Below are 18,652 nucleotides of genomic sequence, written 5' to 3'. Positions count from 1 at the left end.
TCACATTCACAGAGCATAGTTTGACGCTTTACTTTGGGTTAAACTTTCACTATGACTTCTACTCTAGTAACGATCAATCCAGACCCAGTTTGAAGAGAATGAAGTGAAAATTAAATTAACGTCTATTTTATAGCGTTGTTTTGTGTGTAACCTGAGGCCGACTTGTAGAAGATTGTTCCCCAGCCAAATGTTTATTTCACAATCGACTGGTGGCAAATGCATAGGCTAAACATAATTTAGACAGTCTAATGAGTTGGACTCTTGTGAACAGAACTGTTCAACCCAATCGGACCACTTGTAAAGACTTAAAGGAATAGTTCACCCATAAAGGAAAATGATGCCATAAATGTACTCACCCTCAAGCCATAAGTGTATATGACGTTCTTCTTTTAGCCAAATACTATCAGGGTTATATTAAATGAATATCCTGGCTCTTCCCAGCTTTGTAATGGCATTGAATAGTGCCCCCAAGTTTTTTAAAGATCCAAAAAACGCATTCCATCCATCTATCATATAATCCATACGACTCTAGTGGGTTAATAAATGCCTTCCAAAGGGAAGCGATTCGTTTTTGTAAGAAAAATATCCATAAATTATAGATAAACTATCTATAAATTACAGAAACGTCTGTCTGTCTGTGTGTCTGTCTGTCTGTCTGTCTGTGTGTGTGTGTGTCTGTTAACCGCATATCTCTCGAACCATTAGTCCGATGGATTTCAAACTCGACAGGTGTCTCGCTACGGGCACGAGTAAGTGCAGTGCCAAGTTTGACGTTGTTTGGATGAGAAATGCAAAAGATATCGTTAAATATATCATTTTTAGAAGGTTGTGGTTTAAAAATAAACATCGGTCAAAGAAGCCCCAAGAAGGTTGTGGTTTAAAAATAAACATTCTGACAATCTCAGAATGTCAGCTACACTGTTTACTTCTGAATATTATAGTTTGGTTCCAAAACGTGATAAATCCATTTTGATTAATTTGAGTAAAAATGTGTTTTCTTTACCAAGAAACCAACAATTACTAAAAACACACACAAAAACTGATTTTGCACGGGCACTTTGCACTGCTCCCTGAATCGAGGCTCTTATTCATTTGTGGTTGTAAACTGAATCTGTAAGTCAGCTATGCTGTTTACTTCTGAATATTATATTTCATTCTGGTGCGCTTAACGCTATCGCTACTGTGTAATAGTAGCCTATGCTATTCACCAACTAAACATATCCTATTCAATGCGTTCACAGTCTCTTTCACGGGCATCATTGTAGTTGCCTATTCACAAACTGTTTGCTCAAGCATAACTTTTTCTCGGAGTTCACTGTGTGCTTTCTACCATGCACAAATAAAAATGTCACTGAACTTTTGCTGTGTAATTGTAACAATGAGGACACACCAAACCAACAATTACTAAAAACACACACAAAAACTGATTTTGCACGGGCATTTTTTGCACTAGTCTATCTATAAATTACAGAAACGTCTGTCTGTCTGTGTGTCTGTCTGTCTGTCTGTGTGTGTGTGTGTCTGTTAACCGCATATCTCTCGAACCGTTAGTCCGATGGATTTCAAATTCGACAGGTGTCTTGCTACGGGCACGAGTAAGTGCAGTGCCAAGTTTGATGTTGTTTGGATGAGAAATGCAAAAGAGATCGTTAAATATATAATTTTTATAAGGTTGTGGTTTAAAAATAAACATTCTGACATTAGAGGGTTGTATCGGTCAAAGAAGCGTCAAGAAGGTTGTGGTTTAAAAATAAACATTCTGACATAAACACTCAGTCAGCTACACTGTTTACTTCTGAATATTATAGTTTGGTTCCAGAACGTGATAAATCCATTTTGATTAATTTGAGTAAAAATGTGTTTTCTTTACCAAGAAAGTGGCAAGATGAAAACCACAATTTTCTGTTTCAAACGTTCACATAGCATCTTTAGGTTATAATAACATAACAAATTCAAATCTTTTTTTCCCCAAAAATGCAATAATTTTCCCCCAAAAATGCAATAAATTCATGACACTTTTTTTTTTTTTCAAAATGCAATTAATCCATTGAATCAATATAAAAGTTATTTTTTATCATATTGAAACTGTTGGAATCAGCCATCGCTAAGAAATATCTTCTGAACTTTTTTGACGGCAATCAGCTCACAAAAACTGATTTTGCACGAGCACTTTGCACTGCTCCCTGAATCGACGCGCATTTGTGGATGTTAAGTGAATCTGTAAGTCAGCTATGCTGTTTACTTCTGAATATTATATTTCATTCAGGTGCGCTTAACGTTATCGCTACTGTGTAATAGTAGCCTATGCTATTCACCAACTAAACATATCCTATTCAATGTGTTCACAGTCTCTTTCACGGGCATCATTTGTAGTAGCCTATTCACAAACTGTTTGCTCAAGCATAGCGTTTTCTCAGAGTTCACTTTGTGCTTTCTACCATGCACAAATAAAATTGTCACTGAACTTTTGCTGTGTAATTGTAACAGTGAGCACTCAAACACACCAAACCAACAATTACTAAAAACACACACAAGAACTGATTTTTCATGGGTATTTTGCACTAGTATTTAAAACTTTATAAACTATAATCACTGGCTTCCAGCAACGGTCGTACGGGTGTTCACGAGAGAGTCGAGTTCCGGTGAAAGGGTGACCTCTGACGTAGGACGTAGTTCCTCTTCTCTTATATTGAAAATTTTCTTTACAACTTTTCGTTTTAGACTTCTAATTCAGCGTTTTGTTTTGCTCTATCCTTTGCACATCCGTGTTCATCAATTCTCACCTAAGCTGACGCTACGACTACTTCATATGTCACCCTTGCCGGAACACTTTGCCACACATGCCATTGGCAAGTGGATTGAGAAAATGCACATAGCATAAATATTCCAGCTGGCACTGTTTTGTATTATTTATTAAAATAGTATTGTTTTATAAATAAAAATTTTCTTTGACAATGGGAATTTATTTATTTAAGACAAGGTGCACTAATATGAAGACAAATGTATTTGAAGAATGACATGATTGTGTTTATTTCATGTTTATTTTTGTTGAAAAACCGTCCACATAATGTGCCGCAACATGGAATTCTGGGAAAAACATTATTTTAGACACCCAACTTCTGTAGAGGGTCTCAATAGCAGTATTGTGTTTCTGTCTTGTTTTCTGCAGAGGCTGGCTTTAGCTGGAAAATCAATGATAAACTCATGCTCGAGGGGTAAAATTAGTCAACAGGGGTCTTTGAATCTGACTGTAGCCACAGCTCTGTCATTCTACTCTGACTCTGGACATGTTAAAACGTCATGCAAATGATTGAATCACATTCACACATTCAGAACATTTGCATTTGAGTTAAAGGAATCTGACAGGGTGCTAGCAGTCTATTATAAAACAGCCAATAAACATACCAGAAGAGCAGCACGTTGGCTGTTGCATTGAATATTTTTAAATTCGTGCACCTGATTCATGTGATACCAAAGGAAAATGAACAGTGTGTTTCTGCATATTTGATGTTTATCAAGCTCAGAAGCGACATGAGCATGAGAAGTTTGAGATACCACAGTAATAGTGAGATAAAGTTGTGTTTCAGTATGTTTTGGGGGAAGTGTTTTCACATTACTTTCGTATATATACATTTTTTTAATTTGTTTTCTAATTATAAAATAATTTTTTTTGTAGAATTATTATTATTTAAAAAAATGACTTCATTTAGACATCCTTCAACGTAGGCAAACTTGTGATTGCATTAGACCCACAGCGCAGAGACTCTAATCTGCTGCAGTCAGCAGCCATTAGCCCCTCACTGCTGAGACCGTGCTGCTCTGCCTCCTCTCTTACCTCCAGAATGCAATTACACTGTGCAGAGTGCAATTTCATGAGCCAGGCCAGGATAGAGCCATGGATGCCTAGAGAAAGCCAGAGAAATTAAATGAGAGAGGAATCGAGGTCTCATATTAGATTGGTTTCTGTCTTTTGTTTGATTTTTTTAATTTATTTTTTGGAATTATATATATATATATATATGTGTGTGTGTGTGTGTGTGTGTGTGTGTGTGTGTGTGTGTGTTTGAGCTGAATTGCAGTAGTTGTGATCTGCACACGAAGCGTTAAGTTGTGGTTTTGTGCCTGAGCACAGCTGATTATATCTATGCAGGTGTTCCTCTGTACTTTTTCCATACTGTGCCATTTAAAGCTGCTGTGCAGTTTTTGACAGTTTTGTTGAGAGTATACCTGAAGTCTATTAAGAGTCATTTTCTATTTAGTATAGTCTGCTTAGAACTTTGGTTGCTCCAAAACACTTTGTGCCTCATTTTAACTTCTGAACTTTCATAATGTTTTTTTTTTTTTTTTCATAAATTGCAGAACAGGTTTGGATTTACATTAAAGATTGAGTTCTCAAAATAAATTAAAACAATTTAGTGTAAGCTGCATATCGTACAGCTAAAATGTAATTTTATGATGACTATAAGTTCATAAAGCTTTTGCTGGAAAATTATGGCATAATGTGAAGATTTGTACTGAATATTTTTAGAATTTTCAGCCTAAGACTATTACTTAGTCACTCTCGCTATTTTGAAAAAAATATATATAATAATTTATGTCAGCTAGATTACTGTACCTTTGTAAGATATTTATGTCAGCATTTACCCTGGTTTAAAGTGTCAGTTTTCAGTGCCAACCTCCTAACTGTTATCTGTCTTTTCCATCTTTTCCATCCTGTCTGTCATCCCTCATATCCCCACCCCCTACCCTTTCCCTGTTGTGTCCCATCTGTTTGTTCTGGGCAGGAGGAACGATGAGGTCACCCATATTAAAATCCAGAACTCGGGGGACTATTATGACCTGTACGGAGGGGAGAAATTCGCCACTCTGGCTGAATTGGTCCAGTACTACACCGAGCAGCACGACCTCCTGCGGGAACGCAACGGAGATGTCATCGAGTTGAAATACCCCCTCAACTGCAAGGATCCCACATCTGAGAGGTACGGCAGCTCCAGATATACCCAGAGCTCTTAGAGCTCGACAGTGGCATTAGTGTGGACAGAAGAAATCCTGCCCCCTAGTGTTCAAACCCTTGAGAGGGTTGATCAGTGGCACGTCAGAATCTGTGGTTTGTTTATCAGCTCTAGATTGTGCTTATCTTGATTTCATGACTAACAGTTTGTTTTACCACTGTAGAACATGTCCTTCCTTCATTCTGTTTATGTTTGATGTTTATGTGTGTCCAGTCTCATTTTAGAGTCTAGTGTACTTTTTAACTTCCTTCACCTGGGTTTGCTGTTTATATGCCGTCTATATGGTGCAACGTCCTCTAGGTTGTGAAATCAAAGTGAAATATGTATATACATTAAACATTGTTGGTGAAAAACATATTTGCATTCAAAGATTATATTTGGCTCGTCTTTTGTGGTTTTTCCAGCTTGTGAGCGAACGCCTCCCACACATATCCTCATAGCATAACAACTCTCACAGTCTTTACATTCGCAAGCACATTTTCCGACCACAAAATATAGTCTGCACTATAGTTTCTATAGTGAAAGTTGGAAATGTGCACGGTTCTGCGGGTGACAATTAAAAAGTAGCCGTTTTTATGTGTGGAGGCAAACATTATGAATCCTTTATATTACAGTGAGAAGGTTTGCATATGAAATTGCAGAAAACATATGTGTTTACTGTGTGTTTACATTATTTTTTTCTTTCAAATGTATTTTTCAGAAACACAATCCATTTAGGAGGCACATTATGTGTATTTCTGTGCTTCATTGTTGTGTTTTGTCTGGATCAGGTGGTATCATGGGCATCTTTCGGGGAGAGATGCTGAAAAGCTCCTTACGGAGAAGGGTAAATCCGGCAGCTTCCTGGTGAGAGAGAGTCAGAGTAAACCGGGAGACTTTGTGCTTTCCGTCCTCACTAATGAAGAAAAGCATGAAAACGTAGACCGCAAGACTAAAGTCACCCATGTCATGATCCGTTATCAGGTAAAAATGCAGTAAAAATGTCACCATTTTCTCAAGAAAAGAAAAATCTGTATTTTTTTTTAAAAGAAAGGCTGATTTGTTTGTTCTCTTTACCAGGATGGGAAATATGATGTAGGAGGAGGGGAGAGGTTTGACACTTTAGCAGATTTAGTGGAGCATTATAAGAAAAACCCCATGGTGGAGAAGAGTGGAATTGTCGTGCACCTTAAACAGGTGAGTGAATTAAACCAAGCCTGAAAGAAAAAAGAAAAAAAAATTCTACCCCAAACTTTTAATTGTTAGTGTAAGTACATACTGTACTGCCACTGTTTTATCCTTCGGAATTACATTTAAGGTACATTTCGTCTTTTATATATATATTTTGTTCTTTCTTTATATGTTCAAGCCATTTAATGCCACAAGGATAAATGCAGCAAACATTGAAAACCGGGTACGGGAATTAAATAAAGTAGCTGACAACTCAGAGAAACCCAAGCAAGGCTTCTGGGAAGAATTTGAGGTATTTCTGTCCATATTCGTTTGTCTACTCATATTTTCTGTTCATCATAGGATGTGGTGATTCAGTCCAGGTTTTGTTTGAGAGAACAGACAGCGTACTTTCCGCTGTAATACACTCATTAAATCTCAGAGGACTGTTTGATATGAGAGCTGTTTATAAAAAGACTCTCTGCTTGCTGACCTCTTAAACTGCAGTTCCTGTTTGGCGGTAACTGTCCAGATAAATGGGACATTCCTGCAGGGGGTGCTGACTTAACATAACATCTCATTACACAGCAAAGTTGGAATGAACGCTTTTCAAGGGTTCATTGCTTGAAGCCACATTTCATCCCAGCTTTCTTTATCTTGTCCCCTGTTGCTCTGTAGGTTTTACAGCAGCAAGAATGTAAACTCCTTTACCCCAGGAAAGAGGGGCAGAGACCAGAAAATAAAAACAAGAACAGATATAAGAACATACTACCATGTGAGTAAAGGTGTTTGTCAGGTTTCATAATGGACAGACACATTTCATAATTCAATGATAGAGCAACCGTTAATCTCCAGGACTCTTTGATTGTTATTTTCTCTGTTGCAGTTGACACCACTCGAGTGCAGATCAAGGAGGTGGATTCTGATGCGCTAGGCTCCGATTACATCAATGCTAACTATATCCGAGTAAGCCGGTTCACTCATAATGCTTGCATGTCAATCTTAATGTCAAGCTTTTTCTGGGTTACTGGAACTGTGATCAATATTTCACATGTTCTTTATCATTCTGAGTGTTGTCCTCATTGATTTTTTTTAGAGCATGAATGAAGAAGGTTGTCATATGGATGAAGGTAAAGTCTTCATCGCCACTCAGGGTTGCCTTCAGAACACCGTCCTAGACTTCTGGAAAATGGTGTATCAGGAAAACACTCATGTTATTGTCATGACAACCAAGGAGATGGAGAGAGCACGGGTGAGATCCAGCCCTGGATGAAGCAATGTTTTGTAGGATTTGAGATTGAGTTGAGATCACACAATTTCCTCTGAAATTATATAAAATGCACACAGTTAATCAGGACTACTACATGTTTAAAAAATGCTTAATTTGAGAACTTTAGTAATCCATTTTAAAATATTTTCTTTTAAAAACATCACTAATTTAACGAAATGTGCAACATGGATTATATTTTGGAACTGAAAACTTAAATTCTATCTATAGAATAAGTGTGTGCGGTACTGGCCGGACTTAAATTCAACAAAGGAGTTTGGGAAAGTGTGTGTGAAGAACATTGAGGAACACACAGCTCAGGACTACATACGGCGAGAGCTTGAAGTCACACGTCTAGACAGGGTAAGAGCACCGTGATGACAGTTGAGATGACGGTCCCAGAGGGCAGGCATGACTTTTGACCTTTTTGTTTACAGTAGCAGCTTAGAGAGAACCATCTAACTTACTTTAGTGACTTTAAACATGTTTTTTTTTTTCTTCTTCATTTTCTTTGATAATAATTTCATGTCATTTTTGTTCATCTGTGGTTTAAAGAGAGAGCCTCCCAGGTGTGTCTGGCACTATCAGTACCTGAGCTGGCCTGATCACGGTGTTCCCAATGAACCAGGAGGAGTCTTGAGCTTCCTGGAGCAAGTGAACAGAACCCAGAGCGCCATTCCAGAGAGTGGACCGATAGTGGTTCACTGCAGGTACTGCAAATCTCACTCAGCTCCACAAGATCAACTCATTATCTTGAGGAATGTAGTCTTAAGAGTGTTATAATGACAAATAATTACTTTACTGAATTGCTTGTATTATTTAATTGAAAATACAAGGTTTTCCCTCATTGTGTGCTCCGTAATCTAAACTTCCATTTGTCACTGTCATTCTAGTGCAGGGATTGGAAGAACAGGCACAATTATTGTGATTGACATCCTTATCGACATCATAAACAGACAAGGTAACTGTTTCATACAAAATTATCTCTGTTATGAATTGTATGCCTCTTGATGATAAAATATAACACAACTGAACGGACTGTTCAGGTTTGGACTGTGACATTGACATCCCAAAGACCATTCAGAGAGTGCGCCAGCAACGATCCGGTATGGTTCAGACCGAGGCCCAGTACAAGTTCATCTACATGGCTGTTCAGCAATACATTGACACCGCTCAGAAGAGACTGGAAGAGGAGCAGGTATTTGAACACTTCTTTTCAACTGATGCTACTGTGACATATTCACTGATGGAATGATTTCTTCTTTTGGGCCCTGATTACGCCTGGTATTAAGATGCGTTTTGGTCGATTGGATCACAAGTGGACAACGCTAAATGCAGGTGTAAACAGGGTCTAAAAAGTTTTGAGCTTGTCTACTTTGACCGGATTGCTTTCGTAGTGTAAACGCTCATGTGGTCGAATGTGCTCATACAGCCGCAAATGACCGCTCCCTCCAAATTAAGGAAAGCGCGCTAGCCGGACAGGATTTAAACCTTGTCGGAGACCCAAGTTTGATTTGAAGACAAAAAACGTACCAAGCACAATGTTCTCTCACCATTCCTGATTTCTAACATGCGCTCACAGTGTTCGGCAGAGTCTTGTGGCTGTCAGAGCAGAATGTTGTTCCGTTGTCTCCGGGCGTGTTCATATGTAAATTGTGTGAGCCTATTTTGTCCAATGGATCGAAAGATCTGGAAAAAAAACGTAGACCCTTTTTTTGGACTGTTAATGTCTTATCAAAAGTAAAATTCTATGAGGAGTTTGACGAAATATTAAATATTAATATAATGATTTAGTGTTCAATTTCTGACTATTATCAATGTTGAAAACAGTTGTGCTGCTTAATATTTTTGTGGAAACCATGATAAAAGTCAAGATTCTATGTTGAATAGAAAGTTCAAAAGAACAAAAGTGTATATCGTTATGAGTGTTATCCACACAATTGCCAAATCCAATAATTGCACATTATTTCTTTTCTTTTTTTTTTTAAGAAACTGAGTGCATTAACATGTTAACTACAAAGAATTTAAATATTTGGCATCCCTTATTTTATCATATTAAATGTGTGAGTTTGATATTCCTTGTTTTGTTTATTTACCTTTTTAGAGGAATAAAACAAAGGAGAGAGAATACTCTAACATCAAGTACCCACAGATGTCAAATGCCAGAGCCAAGCCAAACATGAGCTCGTCTCGCTCTTCATCTGTGTAAGTGCTGATTTCCTGTTTTGCACACAAACACACTATTTGAAAAAAACGGCCCACACAGTGTTGTTACTGGAAAACAGTTAAGTTTATTTAGGTAAACTGTCCCACACTTCCTCAATTCTAAAAGTATTTGTTCCTAAGTGAATCATTATCTGTCAAAAGAGTTCTGATGCCGCTGTGAGTCAGTTTTTCTAACACAATAAACACAATATGCAACTTCAGACAGCACGTCAAATCATAAAATGTGTTTTTAACTGTGTCACTTTCGATTTTGTAATTTTTTTTCTATAATAGATGTATTTTCGTTCCTCTTTATTTTAGTAACACATGTCTTTTCATCTCTTCCACAGAATGAATGATGACTCCGGAGTGTATGAGAATTTGAACATCAAAAATCCAAAGGGCTCCACCAGCAGTAACACCAGGAGATAAGCCATGTGGGCTGCTGTCTCAGGGACTCTGGGAGTATGTTTTTCCACCCTCGCTCTCACAGTGTTACACATTGCTGCAGCCATGCTTATGTGTGAACACACACACACACACACAGATATGAATGCACACACCTGCATCAAGGCTGTTGAAGTAGAGAGACGAGTAGGAGAAAGACAATAAGGAACCAGTGGGGGTGGGAATTTTGTCTTTGTTGCAGCCCACCAGAATAAAAAGTATAATCTTACAGAATGGCAATGTTTGCCAAATGGCTTTGAAAATGTTTTCAAAGGTTAGAAACTGTACTTTTTGGTGAGCATAAGAGACTTCTTTCAGAAACAAATCTTCTGAACGGTATCTTCTGTTGATTTACCTTTTATGACCGATGACTGTTGGCATTTAAAGTATTTATTTAATAGATTTTCATATTGATCTTCTAAATCACATAATTCATAGGATTAGGAATGATGTATTATATTAAAGTTATCTATGACTTTGTTCACACTGACAGCCAAAATCCAAATGTAGACATATCTGACTGAAATCTGTATATTTGTAGACTTAACAACACAAACCGACCCAAGTCACATCCATACTGTATGTGGTTTGTGTTTCAGTTAAAAAAAAAAAAATTGTGTTACTGTATGTGTTAAATAGTGTTATGTTACATCACACGAATATTTTTTGTCTTTCAGAATGTGGCACATTTTACTCTAGATAAAGGGGGACAAAACATTTAAAGTAGGGATGTGTCAATAAAATATCAATTTTTCCTTTTTCTCTTTCTACACTGACAGCTTGGCTCTCTCTCAGCCTTTGTAGAAGAAAGTCATTTGACATCCTGCTGACGCCTACATCATTACTATAGCAACCAATGTGCTGTAGATACACCAGTGTGAAAGTAACACAACTGTTAAAACAATGCATCCCTAAACGTTCTGGTCTTTTACTTTGCAGTTCCAGCAGAGGTGCTGTGTAGAAGCACCTGATCATGGAACGGCACGGGGGGGGGGGACAAGCAGCGCCTACGCTGAGGTAACACCACCCAGCCGCTCGGCTGGAGATTCCACGACATCTCCAACAGCTCCTCTCTTCATTTCCTGACTGACTACGTCTGAGAAACTCACACTCCAAAACCAAGTGCCTGATTAGCAGCCGAAATTGTTCCGGCAAAGGACGTGTGACTTGGTGCTTTCGCTCCCCCCTTCTAGTCTAACAAGCCTACACTGCTCTAAGCTACATGATGGTTTGATTATGTGTGAAATAAATTTGAAAATGAATATTTACACTCAGTGACATAACTTTGGATGAAGCTACGCTCTTTCCATGCTGTCTACGGCTGTTTCCAGACCTTGCTTTGTCTACTGGATGTCGTCTACTGTAACCAAAGAACTCTGATATATATCTCTCAGTTTTACAAGCAGTGGTCATTTGCGCTCTGCTGAGTGATACTCGCGGCACGGTGATGTAAGAAGAAGAGAAGTACACCGTCTGGCCTAAAGAATCCCTCTTTTCTTTTCAAAGGATATGAGAGGTGATTGGTCAAAGTTCGACCAATGAATTGAATACTCTATGTAAGTAGGTGTTTTAAATGGACTGATTTGGTACAGTGTGGTTGAATCTATACAGTATGTGCCAATTAGCAGCCTGTACATCATATTTGTGAAAGCTTCTGCTTTAAAGCTGTTTTTATTGAGCATTACCTCCAGGCTAATGAACAGTCAGAGGGAGACAAGTGCTACTGTCAATCAAAGGCTTATCAACCAATCAGGCTGCCTCTTCATCAGTGGGCTCCTCCTTCTATGCGTTGACTTTCTTGTTCTGAATACATCAGGTGAGCCTTTATTAGATTAGTTTTGTTTGTTTGTTTGTTAAAAATTGTTTTATTTGCAACTATGATTCCTTTAGAGCAGTTTTATCTTTTGTTGTGATATTTGTGGATGTGATTATGAAATCTAGGCCTGGCATTTTTGAATATAATGCATTTCTCTTTTTCTTTTTCTTTTTTTGAATATGTTATTCCACATTTTCCTCAGAGGAGACACATTAAGCTCTTTTATCACATATAAACAGGGTATGTGTGTATTTCCGTGTTATAAATAGCCCGATAAAGCTCTTTACTTCATAGTGGGTTGTGATTGCACTGAGGAGGCCTTTGAATGAAATAACGTAAAATGAAAAGCGTGGTATTACTAAAGATCACATCAGGCCGAGCCGTTGACGTGAACTGGATTTCGGTGGAGACTTCAGCTAAAAATGAGGCAGGCCAGATGGCCCTCAGCTAAGATTAAAGAATAGATTTGTGTAGGACGAAAAAAGTAATTTAAAAGATGGCTGTAATCCAGACGTGGCTGCTATTGGGTGAGGTCAGCAGTGATGTCATAAGATGTTATATATACAGAGTACCGTTCAAAATGTTAAGGTCAGTACGATTTTTTTTATTAGGGCGCGAGGACCCTATTGGAATTGCTCCGTTTAATAAATTTTTTATTTTAAAGAAATTAATACTCTTATTCAGCAAGGATGAGTTTCCACAACAGCACAAACGTTTTCAATACGGATTATATTAATAATAAATGTTTCTTGAGCAATTATGACTGGAGTAATGATGCTGAAAACTCAGCTTTGACATCACAAGAAATAAATTACATTTTAAAATATGGTAAAATAGAAAAGAGTTATTTAAATTGTAATAATAACGCGCAATTTTTTGGATTATATAAATGCAGCATTGGTGAGCATAAGAGACTTCTTCTAAAAACATAAAAATGGTAGTGTGCATGTTGGCTTAGATAAAGCAGGACATGGTGTATGTGATTAATCACAGCGTCTGACTGTGAAAGGTTACAGCTGTAGAGATGCCGTACGTGTTTGAGGGAGGCCAGGCTCTGCTTTTTTTGCACTTGGAAGGATAAAATGTTTGGGTTTTTTACTAGAGAACCAGTTTGTTAGACCTTCTGGGAAGTAAAAGCGATGTCACTGCATATGATAATCATTGTCCTTGGAATGACTGACTGATTAAATGAATTTTATGTGATTTATGCACCTGATCATGTGAGAGCAATGTGCTACTGGTATCTGAACGCTTGGAAGCGTGTTTTATTTTTGCCTCTGTGAAAATGGGTAAAAGGTCAAAAATTGAGTGACATATTAAGACTTGAACTGCTGAAAGGTATAGTGTCCATGGCTGCCAGAATGTCCTTTTGTTCGGAGGTATATATAATGAATATCTGTTGATTTGACATCAGTGTAGTGTTTTGCGTTATATTTTTTTGGTCAATTATTTGTTGTAAATTATACATTTCACTTGTTTGTTATTACAGTGATGGAAATATTCAAAGCTGTTTAGCATATTGTTTTAGAATGATTTGTTAACATTTATTATTATTATACATAACATCAACAGTTCTGCTCGCTTTATAACAATTTTGAAGTCTTCTCTTTAAATTTACTTGAATACTACTGTATGTTGGTGGGTTGTTGTTGTTGTTTTTTTTAAATCTCAGTTGGTGATCAGTAGGTTTGATCTGATTCGCGTTGTGCTGACTGTCCTTGTGTGGTAAAGACTGTGTTCCCTCTTGCACTGGTTCAGCCTAAAATGCCTTTTGCCCTGGAAAATACAGCTGATGTATTGACTTGCATCTCAAATGAGAATACAGGATTAGTTATTGAATAATAAAGCATACACTGGGAACTTTCAACTAGTTGTCTCTAACTCATTTCACCTTACAAACAGCTACTGGCCGATATATTATTTCCTTTCCTCTTTATAATTTCCTTCTCTCTTCAGGGTTTAATAATGAATAACTTATGTCAATAACATTTCGTTTCTCATTAAAACACCTGGAAAAAGGAAGCTAATAATTCATCCCTACAAAACACACACACGGTGGAGCAGTTTACATGGGTGTGGTTGTGAATGTGTTCACATGCAGGACACGTCGCTGTAGGGCTTAGGTTTCAAACGGTTATTGTTTGAGGCGTGTTCGTTTAACCGTCCCAGAGCAGGAAGTGATAAATTAGGGCCACGTGAATCTGTTCGCGTTTTCTTTCTTTTGTCAGTGTTATCAGTGATATCATGTATATTGTACCTATTCAAATTTTAAAACACTCCATGACACTATTCCTTGAACTTCCTTGTGCCGTTTGCAGCAACAGTTTTTATATTTTAAACAAAATACATTTCATGGAGTCAGTGGAATACAATGAAATAAAATATACAAATGTACAAGTAGAAAATATTCAGTTTCAGTTAAGGTCACATTTTCACATTACTTCAATCACTTGTTGAAAGTTTGTGGGCAAAATCCAGTCTTTTCAATAGAAATGCGATTGGGAGATTTTCTGTGAGGGCGAAAGATTTCCCCACGCAGATTTCACTCGTGTTCATGTTGGACACGTAATAGAATAGAAATAGAAAGTTGCTTGCTTGGTTTGAAAGTGACTTCTGTGTGAGACTATTGACAACATAACTTTTTTCTTCACTCTGTTACTAAACAGTGGCTTCATTTTTTTTTACTGTTGTTTTGATCAATGTAGGCAGACATTTAACCATCAGTCAGTTTTGTCATGCACTGGCTAAGCTTTGACACTCATTCACATGTTCTATAAGATATAATAATGATACTGATGCAGTTCCTCAGTCTTTACTGCAGCATTGCTGTTTGTTGTAACTCCTTTAGCACCCAACAGGCTTGGCAAGGACTTATGGAGGTAAACGGACACCAATCAACCTGGTTTTGCAAGTCCGACAACAATCTAGACATGTCTGTCTCCCTTATATGAGTGTGGTAGTAGAAGCTGTGGTAGGTATCTGCAGGTTATGGGACGAACAACGCACGGAGCCCGTCGAGACGATGCACTGCAAGGGCCACAAAATGATCCCCAGCAGCAACAACATGAGGAATATAAAGAGCAGCAAACGCTTCCAGTCCATCAACCGTTCCAGAAGCCCAAGTCGCGGTCGAGTTTGGGAAGAAGATACGCCGCTTTGCCCACTGGCCCCAATATCGACGCAGATGCAGAACGCTGGCAGGCCTGGCATGTCTATTGGCCGCTGGTAGCACAACCTCTCCCCGTCCAGCCATACGGGCTCTACCTGCTGCTGGTTGGCGGGCAGGCGACACAGCACCTCCTGGCTCGTGGTCAAAGCTGGAGGCCCCCTTTTTGGGATGGTAGTGGGGTGGCGGCAGAAGGGGCAGGAGATTTTAGAGTTTTGGGGGTCCATGGAGGTAGCCATGATGCGGGAAAGGCACTCAAGGCAGAAGGTGTGTGTGCAGTCCAGCTGTTTTGGCGTTTTGAAGACATTGTCATAGGTGTTGAAGCAGATGGAGCACTCGGGATGAGAGCTCACCTTCTCCAGGTCAGTTTCCAGCAGGACCCCCTGAGTGTGCCACACCACTGGGCTCGGCTCCATCTCACCGGAGTACGGCCTTCCACCTTCTTCCTCGTGCAGATTCACTAGAAGAACAAGCAAGACAAACATCTAAAAGTCACCTCTAGGTTCATTGTATAGGTTTGAGAGCAAAACTAGGTTCACAGCTTATGAAGTAAACATTTCCCACCAGGTGATTGGACATGAGTGTGCAAACAGAAAGGGTACACAGAACAGGCCTGAGCAAGAAGACGGTTCAAAGTAAACATCATGCCTTTGTCTGACTCTTTGTCCTTTAACCGAATTAACTGTGACTTTGAAGTAGGGCTAGTTACTGTGCATACACTGTTACAGATAGTAGTGCATTGTTTTGCTGCCCACCTGCATTACCTTGTTTTATACCATATATGCTAACAAAAATAAAAGTTCTTCAGTGGTTCTTCCTTTTAATTGGGTTTTTTGAACTGTTATACAAATTTTAGGAGATTACCTGTCCTGATTTCTCAGATTAGTATAATGGTTTCTGGGTTGATACACCAGTGCATGTTGTTTTCTAAAAATGTGTACAATAAAAAGTTCTTAAAAATCATCCCCTTTATCAAGAACCATTTGCACTCATTTATAGGTTCTTCAGATCAACATATTGTTTTGTGGGTTCTTTTCTGAAGAACAGAGAATAACATTTTCTAAGAATGTTCTTCAATAGTTTTTTTACTTCAAGAATCAAGAATATGTTGTCACTAAATTAGTTTTTATTTTATTTTTTATTACAAAAGTTCTTGGTTTTCTGAAGAATAAAACGTTTATAAAGTTCTGTGCTGTAAAAAAGTGTTCTAATTATGATCTATTTTTAAGGGTGTACATAAGTTTAGTAAAGGTCAAGACCACTTGAAATACCCATGCTTACAATGTTGGTAAGACACAGACTGCTTTGTTGTCCTTGTTTCTGCCAACGTCAGCACCACTGTCCTTCAGAAACCCTTTCAGCGCACTAAGGCTCTCTAAAAGTCATCGCTCCACTGGGCCTGGCATTAGGAGATGAGAAGAATTTTATCAACAGGGTGATCGACACTGTATAATACACAGAAGTATTTTTCAGAGCCCATCCTGAGCTAAATAACATCTGCATCTAATCTAGCCTCTCTTTTAAGTGGTTTTGTTCCTCCACAGGTTCAGGCAGGGGTTTGGTTGAGAGCAGATGGCCTGTTCACAAGCCCTTCAGCGCAGTCCCATGCGTGTGTGTGTGTGTGTGTGTGTGTTTCTTTCTCCATCCCTACACTGCACAAAGCTCCTGTTTGTTCTCTATTATATTGGTGTGGCTTTGGCATTCCTGGAGAACAGGCCGGTGCCCAGGCAGCCAGTCTCTCAGCACTGTGTAAAACCCCCTAGGCTCAGAGCACCTGCGGTCCCAGTCCTTTCTATCTTCTTTCACGATCTACGCCTCAACGTATAACTGTTTGACCATCATTAGTGCACGAGTTCATCGTTGCTCATTAACTCAACCGGCAAAACACAGTAAGGGTTGACAATGTTCTTGACCTGATTCTCCGTCTCTGTGTGCGTGATGCTTGAACTTTCACATGACACCCTCACATCTACAGACCCTCTGTTTGATAACACCAGCCATTAGGAAAGATAAGGAGGGGTTTGAAAGCAACTCCACTAATTTGATTTTATGTCTAGGCTGCAGCCCAAGGACAAAACTGCAGTTAGTTAACGTTGCAAGCTAATGTCTAAATTATGTCCTTTTATCAGGGAAAGGTCATAAACAGTTTAAGTGAACCCCTATTTATACCCCTAGATTTTGGTCTTCCCGACTTCATTTACGCAAACGGCTTCATTAGTATTCTGTCAGTTTATTCAACATCCACGTCTTGTGTGCATGTCTTTGTTTTTACAGCAAAGCTAAAAAAAGAGCAAAACTAAATCTCAAATGCACTTTTTTTTAATCTTGTCATCGTTGTACTCAGTCTTAAAAACCTTAAACAGACACAAACTGTAAATTAAATCTCTCTCTCTCTCTCTCTATATATATATATAATATTCAAACTATATTGATACCATATCAGATATTTTTTTTTACATGTATCTTTATTTGTCGATACCGGATATTTAATTGTTCATGCACATTTCCCCTATTTTTATATTAAGATTACCGTTGCCAAGTTAATCTTTAAAAATGCTAATAAATTAATAATTGTACTAAATTCACTTGTAGTATTTAAAACGATTAAATTATTTTAATGTACATTTTTTATATTTCATTTTTAATTTCTAATCTGATTTTCAAACCGCATGCATATACTGTGTTTGTGTGTGTAAACATATATATATATATATGTACTGTATATATATATATATATATAAATAGCCTGGTTTTATAATTATCAGATTTGTATTGTTATGAGTGCACTGTACACTGTCAAAGTTTTATCAGACCTCTGATAACAGTTCTCCACTTTGACTTGCAGTAACTTCACTTATATCCTATCAGTTTAACTACTAATAAACTTTAGCCATGCACCCTACATTATTTTCTTTCCAACTTCCTCTAAAACTTTTGAAATACCAGCCATACTTTATTCTCAATCCGATCTTTGCTTTCAGATATTGCTAGATTATTCTCCAGTCTTTACTGTGAGTTAACGTCCCTTTGGGTATACTTCCATTTCCAAACGGCTGCCCCTCTCTATATCAGCTGAAGCACCGCCACATGTGGCTGACAAACATTGCACATGTTCTTACCTGTTCTGATGACTTGAGCTCTAGTGTTATCCCTGTTCCAGTGATTCCTCTTTTATCTTCTCATCACTTTGCCTCCCTAAGGACACAAATGCATTATCAGCTCTGGAGCTGTCAGCAATCCTCTTGATAATGCAATGTCCTCCTTTTAGGAGTCTGTTAAAAGTGGAGCTGAACGCAGGTGGGCTGCCGATGCCTGTCGAGCTCCTTCTCTGTGTCTCGTGTCCACTCTCACCTGCCTCAATTTATCCACTCTCTTTCAGCACTCGCTATGGAAATGACATTGATAGGCAGGAACAATAACACGGCCTTGAGGGAGTGCCAGAGACGGGGTAGGAGGAGGGTTTGGAAGAAGGAAAGCATATTCATAGTATAACATTTCTATTCTCTTCATCTGCCCATCCTCTTTTTTTTTTTCCCCAATCATTCCCAATCATTTCCCATCATGTCACGTTCTTTTATATATATTAATAG

The 18,652-nt window shown here is 38.3% G+C and overlaps 2 protein-coding genes across 6 annotated transcripts in view; one reads left to right on the top strand and one right to left on the bottom strand.

Moving 5' to 3' along the window:
• Window positions 1-13,763, top strand: part of ptpn11b (protein tyrosine phosphatase non-receptor type 11b) — a 28,735-nt gene extending 14,972 nt beyond the window's left edge. For both annotated transcript variants that reach the window (XM_084427304.1, XM_084427305.1), the window contains exons 3-16: window positions 4,785-4,979; window positions 5,783-5,975; window positions 6,072-6,188; window positions 6,361-6,474; window positions 6,840-6,936; window positions 7,048-7,127; window positions 7,258-7,413; window positions 7,660-7,791; window positions 7,984-8,138; window positions 8,322-8,389; window positions 8,475-8,626; window positions 9,533-9,633; window positions 9,984-10,098; window positions 11,020-13,763. In XM_084427304.1, coding sequence (XP_084283430.1) covers window positions 4,785-4,979; window positions 5,783-5,975; window positions 6,072-6,188; window positions 6,361-6,474; window positions 6,840-6,936; window positions 7,048-7,127; window positions 7,258-7,413; window positions 7,660-7,791; window positions 7,984-8,138; window positions 8,322-8,389; window positions 8,475-8,626; window positions 9,533-9,633; window positions 9,984-10,065 — 1,642 coding nt within the window. In that variant the 3' untranslated portion in view covers window positions 10,066-10,098; window positions 11,020-13,763. The remainder of the gene's footprint in view (window positions 1-4,784; window positions 4,980-5,782; window positions 5,976-6,071; window positions 6,189-6,360; window positions 6,475-6,839; window positions 6,937-7,047; window positions 7,128-7,257; window positions 7,414-7,659; window positions 7,792-7,983; window positions 8,139-8,321; window positions 8,390-8,474; window positions 8,627-9,532; window positions 9,634-9,983; window positions 10,099-11,019) is intronic.
• A 362-nt stretch (window positions 13,764-14,125) lies between these two features.
• rnf223 (ring finger protein 223) lies at window positions 14,126-18,433 on the bottom strand. 4 transcript variants are annotated; one of them, XM_084427308.1, is made up of 4 exons: window positions 18,182-18,399; window positions 16,344-16,461; window positions 15,927-15,989; window positions 14,126-15,522 (listed from the first exon to the last, which is right to left on the bottom strand). In XM_084427308.1, the coding sequence occupies exon 4, from the start codon at window positions 15,476-15,478 to the stop codon at window positions 14,840-14,842; it is 639 nt and encodes a 212-aa protein (XP_084283434.1). In that variant the 5' UTR covers window positions 15,479-15,522; window positions 15,927-15,989; window positions 16,344-16,461; window positions 18,182-18,399; the 3' UTR covers window positions 14,126-14,839. The 4 variants fall into 4 exon arrangements, with proteins under 4 accessions (XP_084283434.1, XP_084283433.1, XP_084283435.1 ...); XM_084427307.1 differs by lacking the exon at window positions 15,927-15,989 and having other exon boundaries at window positions 18,182-18,433; XM_084427309.1 differs by lacking the exons at window positions 15,927-15,989; window positions 16,344-16,461 and having other exon boundaries at window positions 18,182-18,433.
• Window positions 18,434-18,652: the final 219 nt, after the last annotated feature.

This window comes from Rutilus rutilus (genome assembly GCF_951802725.1).
Source record: "Rutilus rutilus genome assembly, chromosome: 13".
Lineage (NCBI taxonomy): Eukaryota > Metazoa > Chordata > Actinopteri > Cypriniformes > Leuciscidae > Rutilus > Rutilus rutilus.
Note: the sequence above shows the minus strand (reverse complement) of the source record. Positions and strands in the feature narration are given on the sequence as shown.

Coding starts and splice junctions, on each gene's coding strand:
- rnf223 (XM_084427306.1), bottom strand. CDS start 15,547: ATGTTTGTCTTGCTTGTTCTTCTAGTGAATCTGCACGAGGAAGAAGGT.